The sequence below is a fragment of the Rattus rattus genome, chromosome 2 (assembly GCF_011064425.1).
Source record: "Rattus rattus isolate New Zealand chromosome 2, Rrattus_CSIRO_v1, whole genome shotgun sequence".
Taxonomy (NCBI): Eukaryota; Metazoa; Chordata; class Mammalia; order Rodentia; family Muridae; genus Rattus; species Rattus rattus.
In genome coordinates this window covers 154,381,649-154,402,147 of record NC_046155.1, presented here as the reverse complement: position 1 = coordinate 154,402,147, position 20,499 = coordinate 154,381,649, and the positions used below count along the sequence as shown (strand labels likewise).

The following is a 20,499-nucleotide window of genomic DNA, read 5'->3' as shown; positions in this document are numbered from 1 at the left end:
AAGGGCCTGGAGAGATGGCTCTTCCAGAGGTCCTGAGTTCAATTCCCATCAACCACATGGTGACTCACAACCATCTGCAATGGGATCAAACACCATCTTCTGGTGCGTCTGAAGACAGCTACAGTGTACTCACATACATAAAATAAATAGATAAATATAAAACAAAACAAACAAACAAAAACCCCACTGCTTCTATCCCACAGGCAGACGTCAGCCAGGTTGGAAGCACCTGACAGTAACCAGCATTCAGGTTGAGACACGAGGAACGGATGTGCAGATTAGCTGTTCCCTAAGATGAAACAGACCAAAGAGGGGGAGAAAAAAGCAAAACCACAAACCTAAAACCCAAACTAAAGGCTAAATCCATGGAGACCTGCTGTGATGGTAAGACATGATGAGTTTCGGCTCAAGGAAGCCAGGCCTTGCCTTGAAGCTGTGCCCTCAGAACCTGGCACAGCAGTGGTGGCCCTGGCCTGGGCTGACATACTAGGGCTGTGCTAGGATATAGACCTAGTCAGAGAGGGGACTTACAGGAAGGGGTGGCCCTGTGGCCTACCCAATGCTGGAATCAAGTATAAAGGGGACAGACAGAGCCTTCCAGGGACTTCCCTCTACCTCCTCCTGACCCCAGAGTGCTGGACGGGGCTAAGTTCCCTTTATGCATTATATAAACAGTGCTCTCCCAGGGCTGCCTACCGGGCCACACAAGAAGCCGCTGTTCCCACACCCTCAAATGTAGTCAAAGTCACTCAGTTTATTTGAAGTCATGGGAAATCTGAGAGAAAAGTTCCAAGCACTTGGTGTCCCTGGCATGAAAGATGGAGTGGGTGGCTTCGACCTCAGTCCCCCATTGGCAGCCACAGGGCCTTGGTTCGTGCTGCATGAAGACTCAGCTCCTGTTCTGACCCTTGGACTTCCACATCCCAGGCCCTTGGGAAGTCCCTGTTTACCCACACGGGCTTGAGGTTTCCTGCAGAGGCCCATTCCACAAACTGGGAGCCCTGGGATGGAGAGTACAAGATTAGTACTGCCAGTTGCCAAACAGCTGCTTCCTTGGCAACGAACACCTGTAAAAGAGCTAACAAGACCTGACAAGGCTGGGCATTTAGATCCTGGCCAACACTCCTTTTAGATGCAGAGGAAGTAGACCCAGTTCAAGGCTCTTGTCAATGGGGACTTCCCATGCGCAACAATGGTTTAGGAGGGGAGAGCCTTGGAATGTTGCTAGGGTGCATACCTTAGCAATAGGTCTCCCAAAAACCACCCTGTCTTTGGGCAAGGGAGGCTTTAGGCCCTTGAGCAGCAGTGATGCAGACCTTTAATCCCAGTACTTGGGAGGTAGAAGCAGGCAAATCTCTGTGAGTTCAAGACCAGCCTAGCTTACATAGTGAGTTCTAGAACAGGGGCTACACAGAGAAATCCTGTTCGAAACACTGTGTCCCCCAACCCCAATTGAAGACTCTTCCTTTGTCCTGAGCTTGTACGGGGTGGGTAGGGCCTCAACAGCTGTTGCTAAGGCATTCCTTCCTGTCAGGAACAGAGGTCCTTAGGGGATGAGGCCATGCTCCTAGCACAGAAGTCTGTTGGTGAAGGTTAAGTACCCTCAAGTACCTGGGCTGAGCCAAAGTACCACATGGCCTGGACATCCTGATGTAAGGCCAGACAGCGGGTCAGATGGTCCCGATCTCCTGTCACTACGTTCACCAGGCCAGCAGGAAACAGAGCAGCTATATCCTAGGATGAGAGAGTGGGACACCCAGGGTTGAACATGTGGCAGGGTGAAGAGTGGCCCTTGTAGGGCAGTAGCTGTAGGGGCTCATATAAGGAATAGGACTTAGATGGGATGCTGAAATTCAAGTTACCATGGTTACCCAGGAGGGAGGAGGCCAGCTGAGCTCTGGAAGACCCAGAAGCAGTAGGCAGGAGGGGAAGCAGGTGATTTTACCTGACAGACTTCCAAGGCCAGCAGAGGACATGATCCACTAGGTACTAAGACCACAGCGTTGCCATGGGCCAGTGCAGGGGCTAGTAGTGACACAAAAGCCAGCAGCGGCCACTCATCTGGGCACACCACAGCCAGCACTCCTAGTGGCTCTCGAAGCCGGAGCACAGGGCCTCTCAATCCTGTTACCTACAGGGACAGATGACAGACACATCAACAAGTTCCCACAGGCCTCTCTATTGCCTGCCCCATTCTCCCACATCTGACATGTTCCTATTCCACAGTAGCTCCTATAAAGTGTGACCAGGGGATGCTCGTTCAGGGCCTAAAACTCTGGATTCCAATGCCCACTCATCAGCATGAGTTACTTAACCTCTCTGGGCCTCTGGGCCTTGAACCTGCCATTCTCCTGCCTCAGTCTTTGGAGTAGCTGAGATTTGGGCCTGTGCAATCAGTGTGTTTTGAGGTATTGCAGAGGGCTCCACCATGCTAGGATGGGCAAGTGTTCTATCATTGAACCATATTCCAACACTTGCTTGTGTCTGGTTTGTTTTGAGACAGGGCTCCCTATGTAGCCCAGGATGGCCTCGTACTCAGAGATCTGCTTGCCTCTGCCTTCTGAGTACAGGCATTAAACACAGGCGCCACCAAAACCCAGCTTGATTGATTGATCGATTGATTGATTGATCAATCGAATGAGTTTTGGTTTTTCAACATTCTGGGCAGTCCTGGCTATCCCGGAAGTCACTCTGCAGACCAGGCTAGCATCAAATTCACATAGATCTACCTGCCTCTGCCTCTTGAGTACTGGGACTAAAGGCTTGATTTATTTTTTAATTGTTTGTGTGTGTGTGTGTGTGTGTGTGTGTGTGGCACAGTTATGTGCACTTGTGAGTGTTAGAAGGAAGCGTGAGGTCTCTGGGAGCTAGAGTTACATGAGGTGGTAAGGCTTCTGGCCTGGGTGCTGAGGTCAAACCCATCCCCTGCAGGGCAGCTCCTTACTGCTGGGATGAAGGCCACCATGCTCAGCAATACCTTTGTTTTTTCGATGCAGGGTTTCACTGTGGTCAAGGCTGACCTTCAACTTGTGATTTTTCTGCCTCTGTTTTACAAATGTTGAGCCTGGGCTCTGGCTCTTGGCTGGTGTCTGTCCTATCAGCTGCTTAGATCTGTCTCACCTGTAGTGTCTGGCCTTGGTCCTGAACCCGGGTGGCCCATGTCTGGAGTCGCCTCACACTCAGCTCCACTTCAGTCTCCGCAACCGTAGGCGCCGCTCCGTGCCTCTCTAGCTGTGCGGCCAGGACTTGCTTCCTCCGCTCCAGAGCAGCCGCCAGGGCCCACAGCAGGCTTGCTCGGGCCCTTGGAGACTGGGCTCCCCAGCTGTGGGCAAACAACGCAAGTTAGGGGTAGAGCCTGACCTTAGCTATTCCCAGATGGCCACCTCTATCCACAGACTCAACCTAGGGCTCCAGTCCCAAGCTTACTCCCACCCTAGATACCCTTACCTCTGGGCTTCCATTTGACCCTCTTACCCAGGGGCAGCCTGATGAGCGGCCTCCACAGCACCTCGGATATCCTTGGCTCCACCCTCAGCTACATAGCTGGAGACTTTGCCCGAAGAATCTTTGATGGGCCTGGAGCTCTGGGTCCCAGGAGACTGGAAACGGCCCCTGACAAACAGCCCATAGGGAGTTGCTGGGCTGCAGAGTGGGGTGGGAGGAGGCTCTGAGTCCATGTAGGCTACTGGCAGGTCTACTACACTGGTTGGACCTCCCAGTTACCAGGAACCTTCTGGACTCAAATTTCTATTCTCATGAGCGTCTAGGAGGATTCAAACACCTGCTGCCATGAGCCTCTGGAGGCTTCTGAATTTCTACCCCATGAGTTTCTGAGGTCATCTAAAACTCTTAACACTCTAAATTCCTATTCCTATGAGCATCTGGGTGCTCCCCGAATTCTTGCTTCGGGAAAAACTCAAGCCATTAAGTAGAACTGAGATTCTCTTTACACTTGGGGTTAGGATCTAGAAAGCTGCACTAAGAACTGAGACCCCGAGACTGGCTGTAACCTCCTCCTCCCTCGGCCCCTCCCTCTCACCCTTAGGCTGCCAGGCCTCAACAGCTCACCTCGGCCCTGTTTCTGGTCCAGACGGCAGGCTGGAGGACACGGCAAGGCCAAATGTGTCATAGTTGAGACTCTCACAAAGGAAGGACTCCCGGTAAGGTGTTCCCAGGAGCTGTAGGTACTCATATAGGCCCTGTGAGAGGTGTGTGGTCACCAGGAGGCCAGGTGGTACTAGGTGAGGGGTACTAGGTGAGAGGTATTAGGTGAGGGGTATTAGGTGAGGGGTACTAGGTGAGAGGTATTAGGTGAGGGGTATTAGGTGAGGGGTACTAGGTGAGAGGTATTAGGTGAGGGGTATTAGGTGAGGGGTACTAGGTGAGAGGTATTAGGTGAGGGGTACTAGGTGAGAGGTACTAGGTGAGAGGTATTGGGTGAGGGGTATTAGGTGAGAGGTATTAGGTGAGAGGTATTAGGTGAGGGGTACTAGGTGAGAGGTACTAGGTGAGGGGTATTAGGTGAGAGGGAGTCGATGAGGGGTAGTAGGTGAGGGGTATTAGGTGAGGGGTATTAGGTGAGGGGTATTAGGTGAGGGGTACTAGGTGAGGGGTATTAGGTGAGGGGTACTAGGTGAGAGGTATTAGGTGAGGGGTACTAGGTGCGAGGTATTAGGTGAGGGGGTGAGGGGTATTAGGTGAGAGGTATTAGGTGAGAGGTACTAGGTGAGAGGTATTAGGTGAGGGGTATTAGGTGAGGGGTATTAGGTGAGGGGTACTAGGTGAGAGGTATTAGGTGAGGGGTATTAGGTGAGGGGTACTAGGTGAGAGGTATTAGGTGAGGGGGTAGGGGTATTAGGTGAGGGGTACTAGGTGAGAGGTATTAGGTGAGGGGTACTAGGTGAGAGGTACTAGGTGAGGGGTACTAGGTGAGGGGTACTAGGTGAGGGGTACTAGGTGAGGGGGTGAGGGGTATTAGGTGAGGGGTATTAGGTGAGGGGTACTAGGTGAGAGGTATTAGGTGAGGGGTACTAGGTGAGAGGTACTAGGTGAGGGTATGAGGTGTCAAGAGACACAGAGGCGATGGGCACTCACATCTGGCCCTCCATGCCAGGAAGACCCACTCTCCTTGTAGCCACCTGTAGGCACCGCAGGGTCTCGGAGGCCATGAGCATTGATCCACACTGTGCCGACCTGGAGCCTAGGAGGCAGGAAAAGACACCAGGGGAGGGGATGGAAAGCTGGGTAAGGGGAGGGAGACACCTGAGTGGGAGACAGGGCACAGGCAGGGGAGTAAGGACCAACTAACCCATAGCCCAGCTCCAGGGCCTGCCCTAGCCTCTCACTCCACACACTGGCGCTGCCTCCCCGGGGTGTTCCATTGGCCAGGGCCAGGGCCTCCTTGACTGTGCGGAAAGGTGAAGCCATAACCACAGGCCACGGCACCTAGGAAGGACAGGTGTTAACTGGAGAGCAAGCCCTAGGGTCAACACTTTACTCATTTAGGAAGTCCTCGTATTTCCAGCCCCCGGTTGGTCACAGGGTCACTCAAACATTCTAAGGTATGGGGTGCTGCCCACAAGTTACTGAGGATGGAAGGGCGGGGCAGGATGACTGCGGTCTCAGGGGCCTCACCTCAGCCTGGGCACATGGGGCTGCTGGAGGAAGACCAGAGACCAAGGTTGGAGAGAAGAAGGGGCTGTTGGAGGGCACATCACCAGCTTGGAATACCTGGGGAGGAGGGGACATGGAGACAAATCAGATGCCTGTCCTCTCTAGACCCAGGGACACCACTCAGCCTCCTCCTGCAGGCTCAGGGGTCCAAGCCCCAGGCTCCCCCCTCAACCTGGACATACAGAACCCTAGCCTCTTCCCTCAGACACTGAAGGCCAGACCCCAACTTTCTTCTGCAAACTGAAGAGGCAGGCTTTAGTCCTTCTCTCGGACCCAGGCATCTAGGGTCTGGGACCTTCTGACTCTGACATAGGAGCTAGCTAGTCAAAGTCTAAGACTCCATTGTGCAGTTGGGGCTCACCTGTCCACCCTGGCTTTGGGCCTCATCCACAAAGCTCTGGGCAAGGTCTCGGGCAGCAGCTCCTCGAGCCCCCATGTCCACAGCCCCATCTAGTCCTTTCCCGCTCCGTATCTGTGCCATCCTGGCCTGGAGTCGCTTCATAGCTTCATCCCATACAGATTCCTGGATGAGGAGCCTGAGTCCCCCCTGTTGGGAAAAGGCATCAAAAATGGTCAAAATCAGGGGCAACCAATATAAGAACAGGTTCCCACAGAGGCGTGGACCTCAGGGAGGAGGAGCAGCAGCAGGCAAGAGATGCACTGCAGAAAATCCGTGACTTGCCCAGAATGGTGGCATATACCAAGAACCGCAGCAGGATTAGGAGTTCAAGGCTAGTCTGGGCTACATAGTGAGTTGGAAGCCAGCCTGGGCTACATAAGACCCTGTTCCAAATAATAAAAATGCCCAAAGACCAGAAAGTAAAAACAAGTTGGGAACGAACACCCATGTATTTGGAGAGATATGGTGGGCCCTGGACTTTGGGGACATGAGCATATAGATCTTACCAGGCTGCGGTCTGACCAGACGGCATCTACAACACCCTCCATAGCTGAGTCCACATCTGCTGAGTCTGTTAGCAGCAACAGGGACTCTGTGCCCAGGGCCAGGCCCAGTTTGGCTCCCCTGCCTGCTAGAGTCTGTCGTAGAGCACGTCCTTCCTGAGGGAACCCATGGGTTTCAGTTGTGACAGGAGCCTCTTGGCCCTTAGCTGTGCCCATCCCACTCCCATCCCCAAAGATACCTCCACAGCGCCACAGAAGGCCACCTTCTGCACTCCAGGTTGGGAGGCCAGGACAGGCCCCAGTGAGGCAGGGCCACATACCACATTGAGGATCCCTGGGAAGGAGCCAAGCTCCCCTGCCAGCTGAGCCAGGAGGAGAGGTGTTGGGAAGGATGGGGGCACAAGGGCCACCACAGTGCAGCCTAGGGGAGGGGAACAACCAAGGAACCTTAAAGTCCAGCTCTCTTTCTTCAGATCTGAGTCCAGACCTCTACCCTCCTCCTCAGACCCCAACCATCCTCTGAGAAAAGACAGGGGGAGGGAACCACAGCCCTCACCTACCCATAGCCAAGGCAGGGCAGACCCTCCACATCATGTCCAAGAATGAGAAAGAAGTCGGCAGGATGAGGCCAATGACTCCTACAAAGAATCCATAATGAGGGGGATGGACGGGTTGGTTTACTGGGTCAGGAGGGCTCTTTGAGGGCCTACAGGTTCTCACCCAAGGGCTCCCAGTCTGCCAGTGCGCTATCCTGCGCATGTGCCTGGAGGGCATGGTAGTGGAGCAGTTGCTGCGCCAGTGGCATATCCCCATCTCGAATTTCTCGAACAGCCCGCCCAGTGACCAGGGACTCCAGGGTCCACAGCAGGTGCTGGTGCTTCTGAATAACCTTGGCTAGCCTTTGGAGGATACAAGGAATTGGTCCATGCTCAGAGCAACCTGGACTATAATCCCCACAGACACTAGGGGCGGATCCATAATTTATCAGGGACAGCAGGTACCAAAGCTGTATGGGAAATGTAGTTTAGGAGAGTGTCAAAACTCTGTGTGGATGCTGTAGAACGGTCCTGGTCACTAATTACCAGCCAGGACCAGAGGTAACTGGGGACTTGAATCTGAGCCTCTGATTCAATTGCATTGTGGGAAATGGGATCTTTATAGCTGACCCCATAGTCTGATGGAAGCAGGGAGCTCAGATTCTAATGAAGTGCTGAGAAACAGGGCTCTAAGATGTTCTGAAACCACTAGTCCCAGTGAACTGGGAGAAACAAGGGTTGTTCTGGCCACTGAAGCACCACATACATTCAGGTAACATGAACACTCAAAAGGCTCTCAGGAAGCGGAGTCACTGTTTCCAGTCTCCTGTGAATCCTGAGGGACAAGGCCCATCTCTTCCTCTGTGGACCTTGCCTGGGCTTCCTCACCGGGTTAGATGTTGGCCCCGAGCAGTTCCAGGGAGTTGGCTCCAGGTCTTGAATGCTATCCTTGCAGCTTCCACAGCTGCAGAGATATCCTCGGCCTCTGCTTGCAGGCAGTTGGCCAGGTTTTCTCCTGCCAAGACAAGATGGGGGAAGCCTGTGTCAGAAGTTCCCTGTGCATCTCAGGCCTTCCTCTAGTCACTGGTCACTGCTCTGACCGAGCCCTGCAGACAGGAGTCAACTTTCTTTTCCTTCTTTCTCTGATTTTTAAACCTTTTGTTTGTTTGTTTTGTTGATACAGGGTTTCTCTGTGTAGCCCTGGCTGTCCTGGAACTCTCCCTGTAGACCAGGCTGGGCTCAAACTCAAGGATCTGTCTGTCTCTGCCTCCTGAACACATTAATGCTCAGCTGTGTTTTTAAACTTTTACTTACTTAAAATTAGTTATGAGTGTTTTGCCTGTATGTATATATGCCTGTATGTATGTATGCCTGTATGTGTGTGTGTGTATGTATGTATGTATGTATAGGAGTCAGAAGACGTCAGATCATCTGAACCTGAAGTTACAGGTGGTTTTGAGCAGCCTGGTCCTGACATGGGTACTAGGTACTGAACAGTACTGACTTCTAACCACTGAGCGGTCTCTTCACCCCTTCTTCTCTTTTTAAAAGTGTCTCACTATGAAGCCATGGCTGACCTGGAATTCACTCTTGTATTTCAGGCTGGCTTCAAACTCATGATCCTCCTGTTTCAGCCTCTGGATTGCTGGGATTAGAGGTCTGAGCCATTATACTAGGCTTGAGGAAGGGAATTTAGTAAAGAGGGGCTTCAGAAGCCTTTTGGGGCACTATAATTACTGAGACGGTCATCAGGAGAAATGAGAACTCCCATCCCCACCACCATCAGTGGTTGTTCCTGCACTCAGGGGCTTGAGCCTAGATATCAGGGATGGCATGGCTGACACCCTGAGAAAGGTCTTTGTTCCTCCTGAATGACTGGACTCTTCAAAAACCTGTGATGGGATCCTGGCAAGGCGCTGGATTCCTGTGTTCTGGCTTCAGCCACATCCCATTGACATAGTGGCCCAAGAGGCGATTGTGGGTGTCCAGCCAGGCCTGGAGGAAGAAAGGAGTTTGGAGAAGAGCAGATGAGGCAGCTGGGGCAGCTCAGCCCCTTGCTCTCCTTGAGGGGACATTTGCACCCTTTGCCCTCAGCTCACTCTTCTCCTGTGTGCCTTTTGTTTTTGTTTTGGGCAGGGCCCTAAACTATCAAATTATACTTCCAGCCCATTTGTTTGTTTGCTGTTTGTTTTACTGTGGTTAAAATGTTATCTGAAACTCATTACGTTAGTTGGACTGCTGCTACAGCCTATGCATGTATAGCCTGTTACAGGCCAGGACTCAGGCCAGCATGGGCTACAATGGCAAGAACTTGGACTCTAATTTTTCTCTGTTTCTTTCTTTTTCAGACAGGATCAAATGTAATAATAGCCCAGGCTGGTTTAAACTCACTGCGGTATCATGAATGAACTCCAGATCTTCCTGCATCCATCCACTGTGTGCACTAGTATGCCTGGCTTAAGTGTGAATATATATGTATATACACATATACACACCACACACACCTCACTTCCATCCTCAGAGAAGTGACTTTGTTAGTTTTGTTTCCGTGGAAACATATTTGTCAGTGGTGTTTCTGTTTATTTTTTGGTGCTGGGGATGGAACCCAGGCCTTGAACATGTTAGCCAAGAGCACTACTGTTTTGTTTATTATTAATAACACTAATATTATTATTATTTCCATTTTTCCATTTTTCTCTTTGTATCGCTGGCTGTTCTGGAACTAGCTCTGTAGACCAGGCTGGCCTCCTGCCTCTGCCTCCTGAGTGTGCGCCACCACTGCCAGGCAGAGCCAGGGGGTTATAACTCTGTCTCTGGTAAACCACCCCCATGCCTGGGGAGAGGGAACAAATACGCATAAACAGCCAGCATCACCACTTTAGTTCCTCCTGTGACCTTGGCTTCAGCTTCCTCTCCAGGCACACATGCTGCTTTCTCTTCCTCCTTAGATTCTGCTGAATTAAATCCAACCTCTACTTTCCATTCTCAGATGCTTTCCCTTATCCCGACAACTGGCCTCTCATTCTTTGTTTACTTTTCTTCCTTAAAGCAAAATGGGCTCAGTGTGCACCACGTGCCTATAACTCCGACACTAGAGATGGAGAGGCAGGAGGATTGCTACTGTAGCCAGTCTAGGCTACCTAGGTAGACTCCATCTCGAAACAGTGCATGGTGGGGAAGTACGTCAGGCAGCAAAGCAATTTTTTTTTTTTTTTTTTTTTTTTTTTTTTTTTCGGAGCTGGGGACCGAACCCAGGGCCTTGGGTTACCCTGGGCTACCACTACCACTGAGCTAAATCCCCAACCCCTCGATTTTTTTAATTTATTTTTCTATTTATCTATAAGCACACTGTAGCTTCAGACACACTAGAAGAGGGCATCAGATCCCATTACAGATGGTTGTGAGCCACCATGTGGTTGCTGGGATTTGAACTCAGGACCTCTGGAAGAGCAGTCAGTGCTCCTAACTGAGCCATCTCTCCAGGCCCAGCAAAGCAATTAATAAAAGAACCTGAGTTCAATCCCCAGGATCCATGGGAGAAAAGTGGACCAAGGCACACACATTTGTAATTTGTGTTAGGAAGGTAGAGGAGGAGGATCCTAGGAGTTCAAAGAACAGCCAGTTTGGCCTACAGAAGGAATTCCAGCCCAGTGGGAGAGCATTCAAAAGAAAGAAGGCTGGAGCAGAAGAGCGACTCCAGAGCTTCCCTGGGACTCCTCACAGTTGGTTTCACAGCCACCTGCAACTCCAGCCCTGGGGATCTAACCTCTCTGCTGGCCTACCTGATCACTCATAAGCATGTGCACATGCATACATACACATAATCATAAATAACAAAAAAGAAATCTTGGCTGGGGTGGGGCTGCACACCTTTCGTCTCAGCACTCGGGAGGCGGAGGCAAGAGAATTGCTTTTGAGTTCCAGTCAGACTATCTACACGGAGCATTCCAGAACAGCCAGGAAGGATTACATAGAGAAACCCTGTCCCAAAGAGCAAAAGAAAAGGCAAGGGGCTGGAGAGATGGCTCAGTGGTTAAGAGCACTGACTGCTCTTCCAGAGGTCCTGAGTTCAAATGCAAGCAACCACATGGTGGCTCACAACCATCTGTAATGGGATCTGATGCCCTCTTCTGGTGAGTCTGAAGACAGCTACAGTGTACTCATCATATATATAAAATAAATATTTAAAATCTTAAAAAATAAAATCATTCAAAAAAAAAAAAAGAAAACCACATAAAAAAGAGAAGAAAAACTGTCACCCAAATGTTCCAAACTGCAGCGTCCAAGAGGACAGAGCCAATTTTGGAAGTGGGGCCATTGTGAACATGAGCTGGGAACTACACTCATGATTGACAGTTAATGCTAGGACAGTGTTAGTTATATAAAGCAAACCTTATCTGTTAGAAATAAAGACTCAAACATTTATGGGAGCGTAGCACAACAGCTGGCATTTGTGTAAACTGCTCTTGAAGGGAAGAAGGAAGCGGCAGCAAACACTGGCCTGCATGTTAGTTGTCAGAGCCGAGTGATGGATACATGGGAGTTCCTAATATCAGCTGCTGTGGAAAAGTTGGAAAACAAACTCCCACAAGAATGTCCACAGGGTCCTGGCAGGCCACAGCAGCAGGAGCGGAGCGCCTATTGGACACCAAGAGCTTCAAATGTCCCCAAGTAGCCCAGACAATTGGTTCCAGATGAGTTTTGTCAGGCAACTGGAGCCAAAAGCTTGCCAAACTTTGGAATTTTATTTTCAAGAGAAATTAGTATCCAGGATGTTTAGATGGAATTAATTGTACAATAAATGACATTTCCAAAAACAAAGCCCACGCCAAAGAAAACATGTTTTCTGGTTGATGAGCTGCCCATAGAGGGTAAACCTGAGACCTTTGGAGGAGTAATGGGGGCAACTGATGAGGGCGCACAGAACCCAAGACATGGTGACAGGCCTGGCTCCTTCTCTCATTTTTTGAGACTGCTTAGCTGATTTGGAACTCTAACTCTCCTGCTCTGGCCTTCCAAATGCTGGGATTACCGGTTTGTCCACCATATCTAAACTTCTGTTTTTCTTTTTCTTTTCTTTTTTTTTCGGAGCTGGGGACCGAACCCAGGGCCTTGTGCTTGTTAGGCAAGCGCTCTACCACTGAGCTAAATCCCCAACTCCTCTAAACTTCTTTAAGCTGTGTGTACTGTGAGCAAAATTATTCCCCTCATCAGCCTTGTGCTCTGTCCCTAAAATAACAAAAATAATCCCCTCTCTGCTGTTCTAAGGATTAAGTAAAATCGTGGGCAGCAGAGGTTGGCACAGTCCATCCATCCATGCATCCATGCATCCATGCATCCATCCTTCTGCCTATTATTGTTGCTTCTGGGCACAGCACCTCTAACCAGCTTCCAGCTGGGGTCTCCGAATTGTCCCAAATCCTCTAATAGTTCAGTACCTCTTAACTGACATCTCCGTGGTTGGAGTCTCCACTGCAACTGTTTGTCCAGGAGCATAAAGCCCAAGCAACACTAGGCTCCATCTCATCACAGCATCCATGTCAACGGATACCTGGTGTCTATCTCCCCCTGGACTCTCCATGCAGGAACACTACTCAGCCTGAAAACCAGCTACCAGGGTTGGGAGCCTACTCTTCTTCTTTTTTTAAAGATTTGTTTGTTTTTTTAATGTATATGAGTACACTGTTGCTCTCTTCAAAGACACCAGAAGACGGCATTGGATCACATGGCAGATGGTCATGAGCCACCATGTGGTTGCTGGGAATTGAACTCAGGACCTCTGGAAGAGCAGTCAGTGCTCTTAACCGATGAGCCATCTCTCCAGCCCAGGATCCTACTCTTAACCAGCATCTTGGTGACATCTCTTGATCTTGATGAGTCAGTCTGACTCTATCTTAGGCTTGAAAGCCTCTTATAGGATAGACTAACTAGTTCTTTCCTGTTTATGATTAAACCTCTGTTTCTCAAGGATTGGGCTATGCCCCACCTGTAACCTTAAGTACAAATGATTCTGTACTGCCTGTTCCAGGAAACCTCAACCATGCCTTGGTTTTAAAAGGATATTACAATCATTTTGCAACCCTGCCTTTGTTTCAAAAGGTCGTTAGGCTACCATTTTAGGAACACCTTGCAATATTGTCCTTGCTTCAGGAGGTCAATAATATGCTTATGTTTTGCTCCTGTAACCCCAAATCCACCATTTATATCCCCAAGGTATAAAAACCTTGTCTTCCTCACATCCAGTACTGACTTCTAGAACTCAAACTTATTGGGGAGGTAGCTTGTGTACTCAGATTAAAAAAGCTTGCATAATTACTAGTTTTAATTACTTTGGCCATGATGATTTGGGGTCAGTGGTCTTTCTCCTCGTACCTTTGGGATTAACACTCTAAACTTTAGAGTGCTGTCCTTCCAAAGGTGGAGCCCTCCGTAGTTCGAGGACTCCTCTTAGAGTCTAAAGACTCTCCAACTTCCTTAATACCCTGCCTGGATGCTGGGAAGAATTTCTGGGACCATGGGCATTCTGATTGGCCCTTGGTTTGAAAGAAAATCCCAGGAACCCTAATAAATTCCCCTAGGACTGCAAAAAGGTTCTGGAACCCTAAGTCAGGAGGCTCTTCTAAAGGAATAATAGAAATGAAATACGAAAATAGAAAAATCTCCCAAAGAAACCCATTAAACTGGGGGAAGGAGGGGAAGAGACAGGGGGAGACAGAGAGGAAGAATGAGAATCTAATGGGCCAGAAGGATCAAGAAAACTCATGACCTTCAAAGGAGCGGGGGATCACAAGAGCACCGTAAGGATATTCGGAGAGGGGCAGCAGTCACGGGAAGTTTTGAACTAACTTGGAGTTCTGCAAGTTCTTGTGAGCCTCCAAAGTGCCAGGGGCCGAAAGGAACCACGGTCTAGCAAGAAGTCTCACGAGGACCACGAGAGATATGGGGATTTAGTGACCACCCTTTCCTGAAGGGTTCTGGAAAAACACTACAGCAGCGTTCAGGACCGTAAGTAAGAACCCCGAGGAGGGTCATCAAGGCCCAAGGCCAGTCGCCTAGGCCAGGCTTCCAAACCTTAGCGGGAATCACGCGCGCCCAGGGGGCGGGGCTGCCGAGAATGCCGCAGGGGATGACGGGAGCCCGTGCGCCTAAAGCGGCCCAGAGGATTTAGGGACTAGGCAGCCGCCGCAGGGCAAGCCCTCACCAGTGCGCATGCGTGGCTCTCCGGCACCGGTCCGTACTCCAGCGTCGTGAAAATCTCACGGGTAGAGGGCTGTACACGCGTAGCCGCCATCTCTCGCCGAACGCCTTCCGCGAAGGACTGCTGAACGTTCTACCTAGAGGAACTTGGAGGTCCGAAGGGCGGCACCGCCCACTCCAATCATTGGGGCGGGGTCAACAGTAGGGCGAAGCAGCGAACTATAGGATGTGACCCGCCTACTTTAGAGTCACAGGATGCCGGCTGCGAACCCTGGGAAATGTAGTTTCAGAGAGAACAGACATGGGTGGGGTCCCGCATTAGCAGAAGGGCTTCGGCTATTGTAACTTTGACTATTTAAAAAGAATAGTTTTTGGTTTTATTTTATCTTTTTGAGACAGGGTGTCCCTGTGAAGCTCTGGAGGTCCTGGAGCTAACTATGTAGACCTGGCTGGCTTTAACTCACAGAGATCCACCTAACTCTGCCTACTGAGTGCCGGTATTAAAGGCGTGTGCGAGCACACCGGCTAAAAATATTATCTTTCTTTGGGTGTTTTCCCTGAGGTTCTTTGCGCTGTGTGTCTGCAGTGCCTATGTAGGCCAGAAGAGCGAGCCCACTGGCAGTTGGGAGCGACCATGTGGGTATTAGGAGCTTAACCCCAGATTTCTCCAAAAACAACATGTGTTCTTAATTGCTGAGCCTTCTCTCTCATGCCCTAATCCTTCTCTTTCTTGAAAAGAAGCAAACAAAGATTACTTTTATGTGCGTGAGTATTTTGCTTGCATGTCTGTACAACACGTACATGCAGTATCCCAGGAGGCCAGAAGAGGGCGACGGATCTCCTAGAACTGGAATTACAGAGGATTGTTAATCGCAATTTGAGTGTTGGGAATCGAACTCTCGTCTTCTGGAAGAGCAGTCAGCACTCAGCGTTGAACTATCTCTCTAGCTTCCTCTGCCTCCATAATTTTTTAAAAGATTTATTTATTTAATGTATATATGAGTACACTGTAGCTGTCTTCAGACACACCAGAAGAGGGCATCGGATTCCATTACAGACGGTTGTGAGCCACCATGTGGTTGCTGGGAATTGAACTCAGGACCTCTAGAAGAGCAGTCAGTGCTCTTAACCACTGAGCCATCTCTCCAGCCCCATAATTTTTTTATAAACAAAATATTATTCATTTTGTTCAAAAAGGGCGGATAACACCATTGAGACTAACTGTGTGTCGGACCCAGAGCCTAACACATGATAGACAAGAGCAGGAGACGCTAAAGCTTTCAAAGTAGCAGTCCTCTCTGCACTGTAACGCCTGCAGTGAGGGAAGGGCGGAAATGTAGGTTTAATTCAGGAAGTGTGTCATTTCGCGGGCTTGCTCAGTCCTTACTCTTGATTGGTTGGTTAGGAGGGCGTGGTTTCAGCTCTTTAATACAAGTGGTTCGTGTGGGTGCCTGCTTTGGATGATAGGGCGCTGAGGTGGGTTTAACGGTGGCTACTTCAGTTCCTTGGTTATACAGACGCCGGAAGTGTGGCTTTCAATTACGCATCGGCCCAACAGGACCGATCAAGAGACCTAACCGACTTGAGGACGGAGCCTTCATCATAATGAAATCGTAGATCATTCTCAGGGCAGATTTTAGTATTCTGGGTGGAGTACTTTGTGTACTCGACTGGTAGTGGTGCACGCCTGTAATCCCAGTACTTTGGAGGCATCTCTGGATTCGAGGCCAGCCTGGTCTACAAAACATTTCAGGTCAGCCAGGAAGGACTACACAAAGAAATCCTATATCGAAAAAACACACAAACAAAAAGAATCAACTGTGACCTTACAGTAAACTGGTTTCGTTTATCTGGAAAAAGTTCTCCACGTTTTGGACGCCTAGGACTTTTTCCTAGGGCCATGGCGGACTCGAAGTTACTAGCACCAGAGCTAAGCGACGCGGAGTCGATGGGCGAAGAGACAGTGCGGTTTCAGGAGTTGCTGCTGAAGGTGCGGGCTGACTGGTGGGAACCTGGCTATTTATGGCTATTTAAGGATCGATCTATTATTATTTGGCACGCAGAGGCTTCCGTTCCCAGAATGCCCTATGGCATCAAGGAGACCTATGGGAATTGTAGTTGTTTGGCTCGAGGTTTCCTAGATTTTAAAAGAAAGGAGTTGGGGTGATCTTGGGAGTTCTTATAAAGATAAAAGTGGGCCTAGGCTGTATAATACCCTATGTGATCCCGAGCTATCACATATGAGTTGTCCTATAGACGTTTGAGAAGCAGATGAGGGGATTTGACTTTGCAGACTCATCCTGATGGTTGTTTACCACCCCCCCACCCCCACCCCCCAGGCTTCCAAAGAGCTCCAGCAAGCCCAGACAGCCAGGCCAGAATCTACACAGATCCAGCCCAAGCCTGGTGAGAAATAAATTTAGATAGAAATGTCTGTGTCTAGATAAATAGTTAGGTAGGTAGGTAGATAGGTAGATGGGTGGGTGGGTAGGTGGATGGATGGATGGATAGATAGATAGATAGTAGAAAGAAAGATAGGAAGATAAGAAGAAAGAAAGAATATCCCATCCCGGGGAGGATGGGAGACCCTGACAAAGGGTCAGTAGAAACTGGAGGCAGGAGACACAGAGGATGAAGGTGCCAGATCATAACTGGGGACAAAGGCCTAGAAGTAGTTATGTGAGTGGACAGGCAGGAAGATTACCAACAAATACTGGATGGAAGACAGCAGAGTGGGAAGTGGAGATTCAAAGTAAGAAAGAGTCAGGTGCCTGAGAGAAGCAGAGAGGAAGAGGAAGATGGAAGGCAGAGCTCAAAGTGTGAAAGCAGGGCCTACTGACAGGTAACAGTGCTTGTCCCTAAGCCTGGTGAGCTGAGAGAACTGATGTGAGTGTTGGCCTCTGACCTTCACTCCAGTCATGGCGTACTCGCACACACATGCACACATGCACACATGCAGGCTAGGTGCATGCACTTAAAAGAGGGAGAGAAGGGAGTGCCTGTGATCTACAGAGGCAGAAATATCCCAAGTCTGGGGCCAGCCTGAGTACTGAGTGAGAGACCTTGTCTCAAAAAAGGGAGAGGGTGGGTGAGAACGGGACAACTCAGGGACAGATGGCCAAGATAACTGTACTCGTGCAGGTTTCTGCATAAAGACCAACTCATCGGAAGGAAAGGTTTTCATCAACATCTGCCACTCTCCCTCCATCCCTCCCCCGGTGGACGTGACTGAGGACGAACTGCTTCAGATGCTGGAGGAGGACCAAGCTGGCTTCCGAATCCCCATGAGCCTGGGAGAACCACATGCTGAGCTGGATGCAAGTCAGTGCCCTCAGAAGACACCAAGTCTGTTCCCCCAACATTGTTTTCCTCAGGAGCTTCCAGTCAGCACTGGGAGGAAGAGGGGTCCAAACGTAATTCTAGTGAGAGTGATTCAGGACTGCCCTGGGCTTCACTGAGGTTGAAGGTGTCAGAGGGTTGTGTGGAAGAGTACCAGTCTGATTTGAAGAGTTACTTAGGCAAAGAAGAGAGGGTCGTAGGCAGATGACAAGTGAACTGGGTATGAGCTCACTCTCTTAATCTTAGCTCTTAGGATGCTGAAGCAGGAGAACTGCTGAGAGCTAGAGGCCAGCCTAGGCTACATAGAAAGATGGCCCATGTGTGGAGGATACAGTTAGTTGATGGACTAAGGATCAGGACAGACTGGTGTATGGACAATGGGAGGGCTCTAGAGTAGAAGTGGACATTCCTTAGGGTGGCATAGAGTGAGGGGAACCTTGGAGCTGTTGGGGAGGGGCAGTACCTGCCTCATTGGTGCAGTCTGCAATCTGGGTATGAGCCTAGAAGCCAAGAAGAACCTTGTCTGAGTTGGCCGGAAAGTGTATGCTGCCTCTCACTTTCTGTGTCTTGAGTCTCTGGTCCTTGGGTAAGTTTTCCTTATGGGTATTCCATGGAGGTTATGGGGACCTCATTCCCTCTCTGTCTCCACAGAAGGCCAAGGCTGTACTGCCTATGACGTCGCTGTCAATAGCAACTTCTACCTGAGGATGCAGGTGGGGTGCGTGGCAGGGATGAGCCCTGGGCAGTGTGCTCCCTCCAGCCCCTCCCGCACCGTCATGTCTCCTCTTCCTCTCACCTCAGAACAGTGATTTCCTGAGGGAACTAGTGGTCACCATCGCCAGGGAGGGCCTTGAAGACAAGTATGGCCTACAACTAAACCCCGGTGAGTAGCAAAAGGCTTGGGTGCCTTACTTGGGAGAGGTGAATCAGTGTGTCAAGTGGTTCCTCGACTAGCTTTCAGGAGGGGTGAAGCCTCTTAGAATAAGGGTGGAGCCAAGATGGTTCAAGGCCAAGAGCCTACAGCGTGTGCCTAGGGGAGTTTCTTGGTGCATTCCCCAGGAAGGGTGGGGCTAAGGTAGGTGGGGCCCCCTAGAATCAAGCTTGCTATGGTCAGAGGGGAGCACCACCTGAGGTGAGCACTACCTTAGTGATCTTTGACTCTGTACTGTCAGAATGGCGCATGCTGAAGTACCGGTCTTTCCTGGGCTCCATCTCACAGCAGAACATCCGTTCCCAGCAGCGCCCTCGGATCCAGGAGCTGGGGACCCTGGATACCCATGACTCACTCGGAACCCGGCACGGGTGAGCCGCTGTGTACATCTGGGCACATCTGGGTTGGTTACTGTCCTGGGACTGAATAGCGGAGAAAGGGACTGTAAGCCAAGTAGAGGACCACCCTTAGTCTGCCCTTGTTCCCCTGCAGCCCAGATCGGCCTCACCTGAACCTCTGGTTGGAAGCCCCTGACCTCCTCTTGGCTGAAGTTGACCTTCCTAAACTGGTGAGTGCAGGCTCTTTAGTCAGCGTAAAGAGCTCGTGGACACCCTATGGCTGAGGCAAGAGGTCTAGGGGCCAAACTCCTGGGTCTGAAGGAAGACTCTGGGGCCTAGACTCCTGGTCTGGCTTATATCTCTCAAGGCAGTGATGCAGTTGCCTCTTTTGGCCCAGAAAAACGACAGCTGCAGATGCTGCTATCCTGGGTTTGAGTTCCGTGAGACTTAGAATTATTGTCCTTTGGTTTTTTTTTTTCCCCCATTATTTTGGTGCTGGGATTGAAGCCACAACCATGCATGCTAGAATCTTGTGGACATAGCTTCCCAGTGTAGGGGGTGTGGGCTGACTGTACCTTATCACCAGGATGGAGCCCAGGGGCTGGCACTGGAGATCGGAGAGAACCGCCTGGTGGTGGGAGGCCCCCAGCAACTGTATCACCTCGATGCCTGCATCCCCCTGCGGATCAACAGTGAGGCAAGCAGGGCTGCTTTTCACCACAGGAGAAAGGTGCCTGGAGGGGCTTCAGGAAGTGCTGGAGTGTAGGGACCTGGACCCCTGGGTGTGGGAGGAGGTGTGGACCTAAAGTCCTGGGCTTTGGGGGAAGAGGGAGGAGAGCCAGCATCTGGAGCTCTGGGTCCTGAATCTTCATTCTCTCTTCTTTCTCAGCAACTGATGGTGTCCATGCCCCTCCTGTCAGCGTCCTCTTGACCAGAGTGCCCTGCATTTCCAAATGTGGAGAAGATACTGGTGTCTTCTCTCAGTGAAATAAACAGGTTTCCAGTTTTCTCCAGCTTTAGATAGTGATTCATGGAGGGGGAAGGGAAGAGAACACTGCTCCAACTCAGTGTCACCAAAGTCTCTGTCTCTTTCTCAAGGCCCCGGCCTCCTGAGCAGTGTGGCTCCTGTCTTTACTGTCTCCCCTGGGCTCCAGAGCCGCCCCTGCTTCTCTCCTATCCTATTTCATTATCCCGACGAGAACATGGAGGCTTCCAGGCTCACTCTGGCCCCTCCCTCCTAGACAAGACTCTTCCCTCACTGGCATCCAGCAGTCTACAGAATAATACCACCTCTCTTGCTTCTCCTAGTTCTAGTGCCATCTTCTCCAGAATGTCCTGTGGGAAGTTGTTAAATGGCCATCCCTGGTACAGTGGATCTCTTGGGACTGGGGCTTGTGCAGTGAAACTCAAGCAGTGTCTGTAGACTCTCCTGCCTCATCCTCTGTCAACCGTCCATTCTTGGTGTCCAGCTTCATATCACAGGCACCCCCAAGTTGAGGTCCCTAATCCCCAAGCCTCACTCCCTCCTGCCTCAGCATGTCCTGTTCCCCTTTTTAGGACACTCCCATTCTACCCCAATGTC

General features: G+C 50.5%; 2 protein-coding genes across 3 annotated transcripts; one reads left to right on the top strand and one right to left on the bottom strand.

Annotated features, from left to right (window-relative positions):
- Positions 1 to 739: 739 nt before the first annotated feature.
- On the bottom strand, positions 740 to 14,438 carry Aldh16a1 (aldehyde dehydrogenase 16 family member A1). The gene is made up of 17 exons (XM_032893663.1): positions 14,314 to 14,438; positions 9,005 to 9,107; positions 8,001 to 8,127; positions 7,297 to 7,475; positions 7,137 to 7,214; positions 6,816 to 6,997; positions 6,580 to 6,732; positions 6,035 to 6,220; positions 5,635 to 5,730; positions 5,309 to 5,445; positions 5,095 to 5,200; positions 4,069 to 4,199; positions 3,475 to 3,642; positions 3,121 to 3,322; positions 1,946 to 2,131; positions 1,612 to 1,734; positions 740 to 1,001 (listed from the first exon to the last, which is right to left on the bottom strand). The coding sequence occupies exons 1-17, from the start codon at positions 14,401 to 14,403 to the stop codon at positions 840 to 842; spliced, it is 2,409 nt and encodes an 802-aa protein (XP_032749554.1). The 5' UTR covers positions 14,404 to 14,438; the 3' UTR covers positions 740 to 839.
- Pih1d1 (PIH1 domain containing 1) lies at positions 14,360 to 19,930 on the top strand. Of its 2 annotated transcripts, XM_032893661.1 has the most exons (10): positions 14,360 to 14,462; positions 16,206 to 16,299; positions 16,649 to 16,715; positions 17,451 to 17,630; positions 18,300 to 18,361; positions 18,450 to 18,531; positions 18,821 to 18,950; positions 19,072 to 19,147; positions 19,504 to 19,647; positions 19,807 to 19,930. In XM_032893661.1, exons 2-10 carry the CDS (start codon positions 16,210 to 16,212, stop codon positions 19,846 to 19,848), a joined length of 873 nt encoding a protein of 290 aa, XP_032749552.1. In that variant the 5' UTR covers positions 14,360 to 14,462; positions 16,206 to 16,209; the 3' UTR covers positions 19,849 to 19,930. The 2 variants fall into 2 exon arrangements, with proteins under 2 accessions (XP_032749552.1, XP_032749551.1); XM_032893660.1 differs by lacking the exon at positions 14,360 to 14,462 and having other exon boundaries at positions 15,516 to 16,299.
- Positions 19,931 to 20,499: the final 569 nt, after the last annotated feature.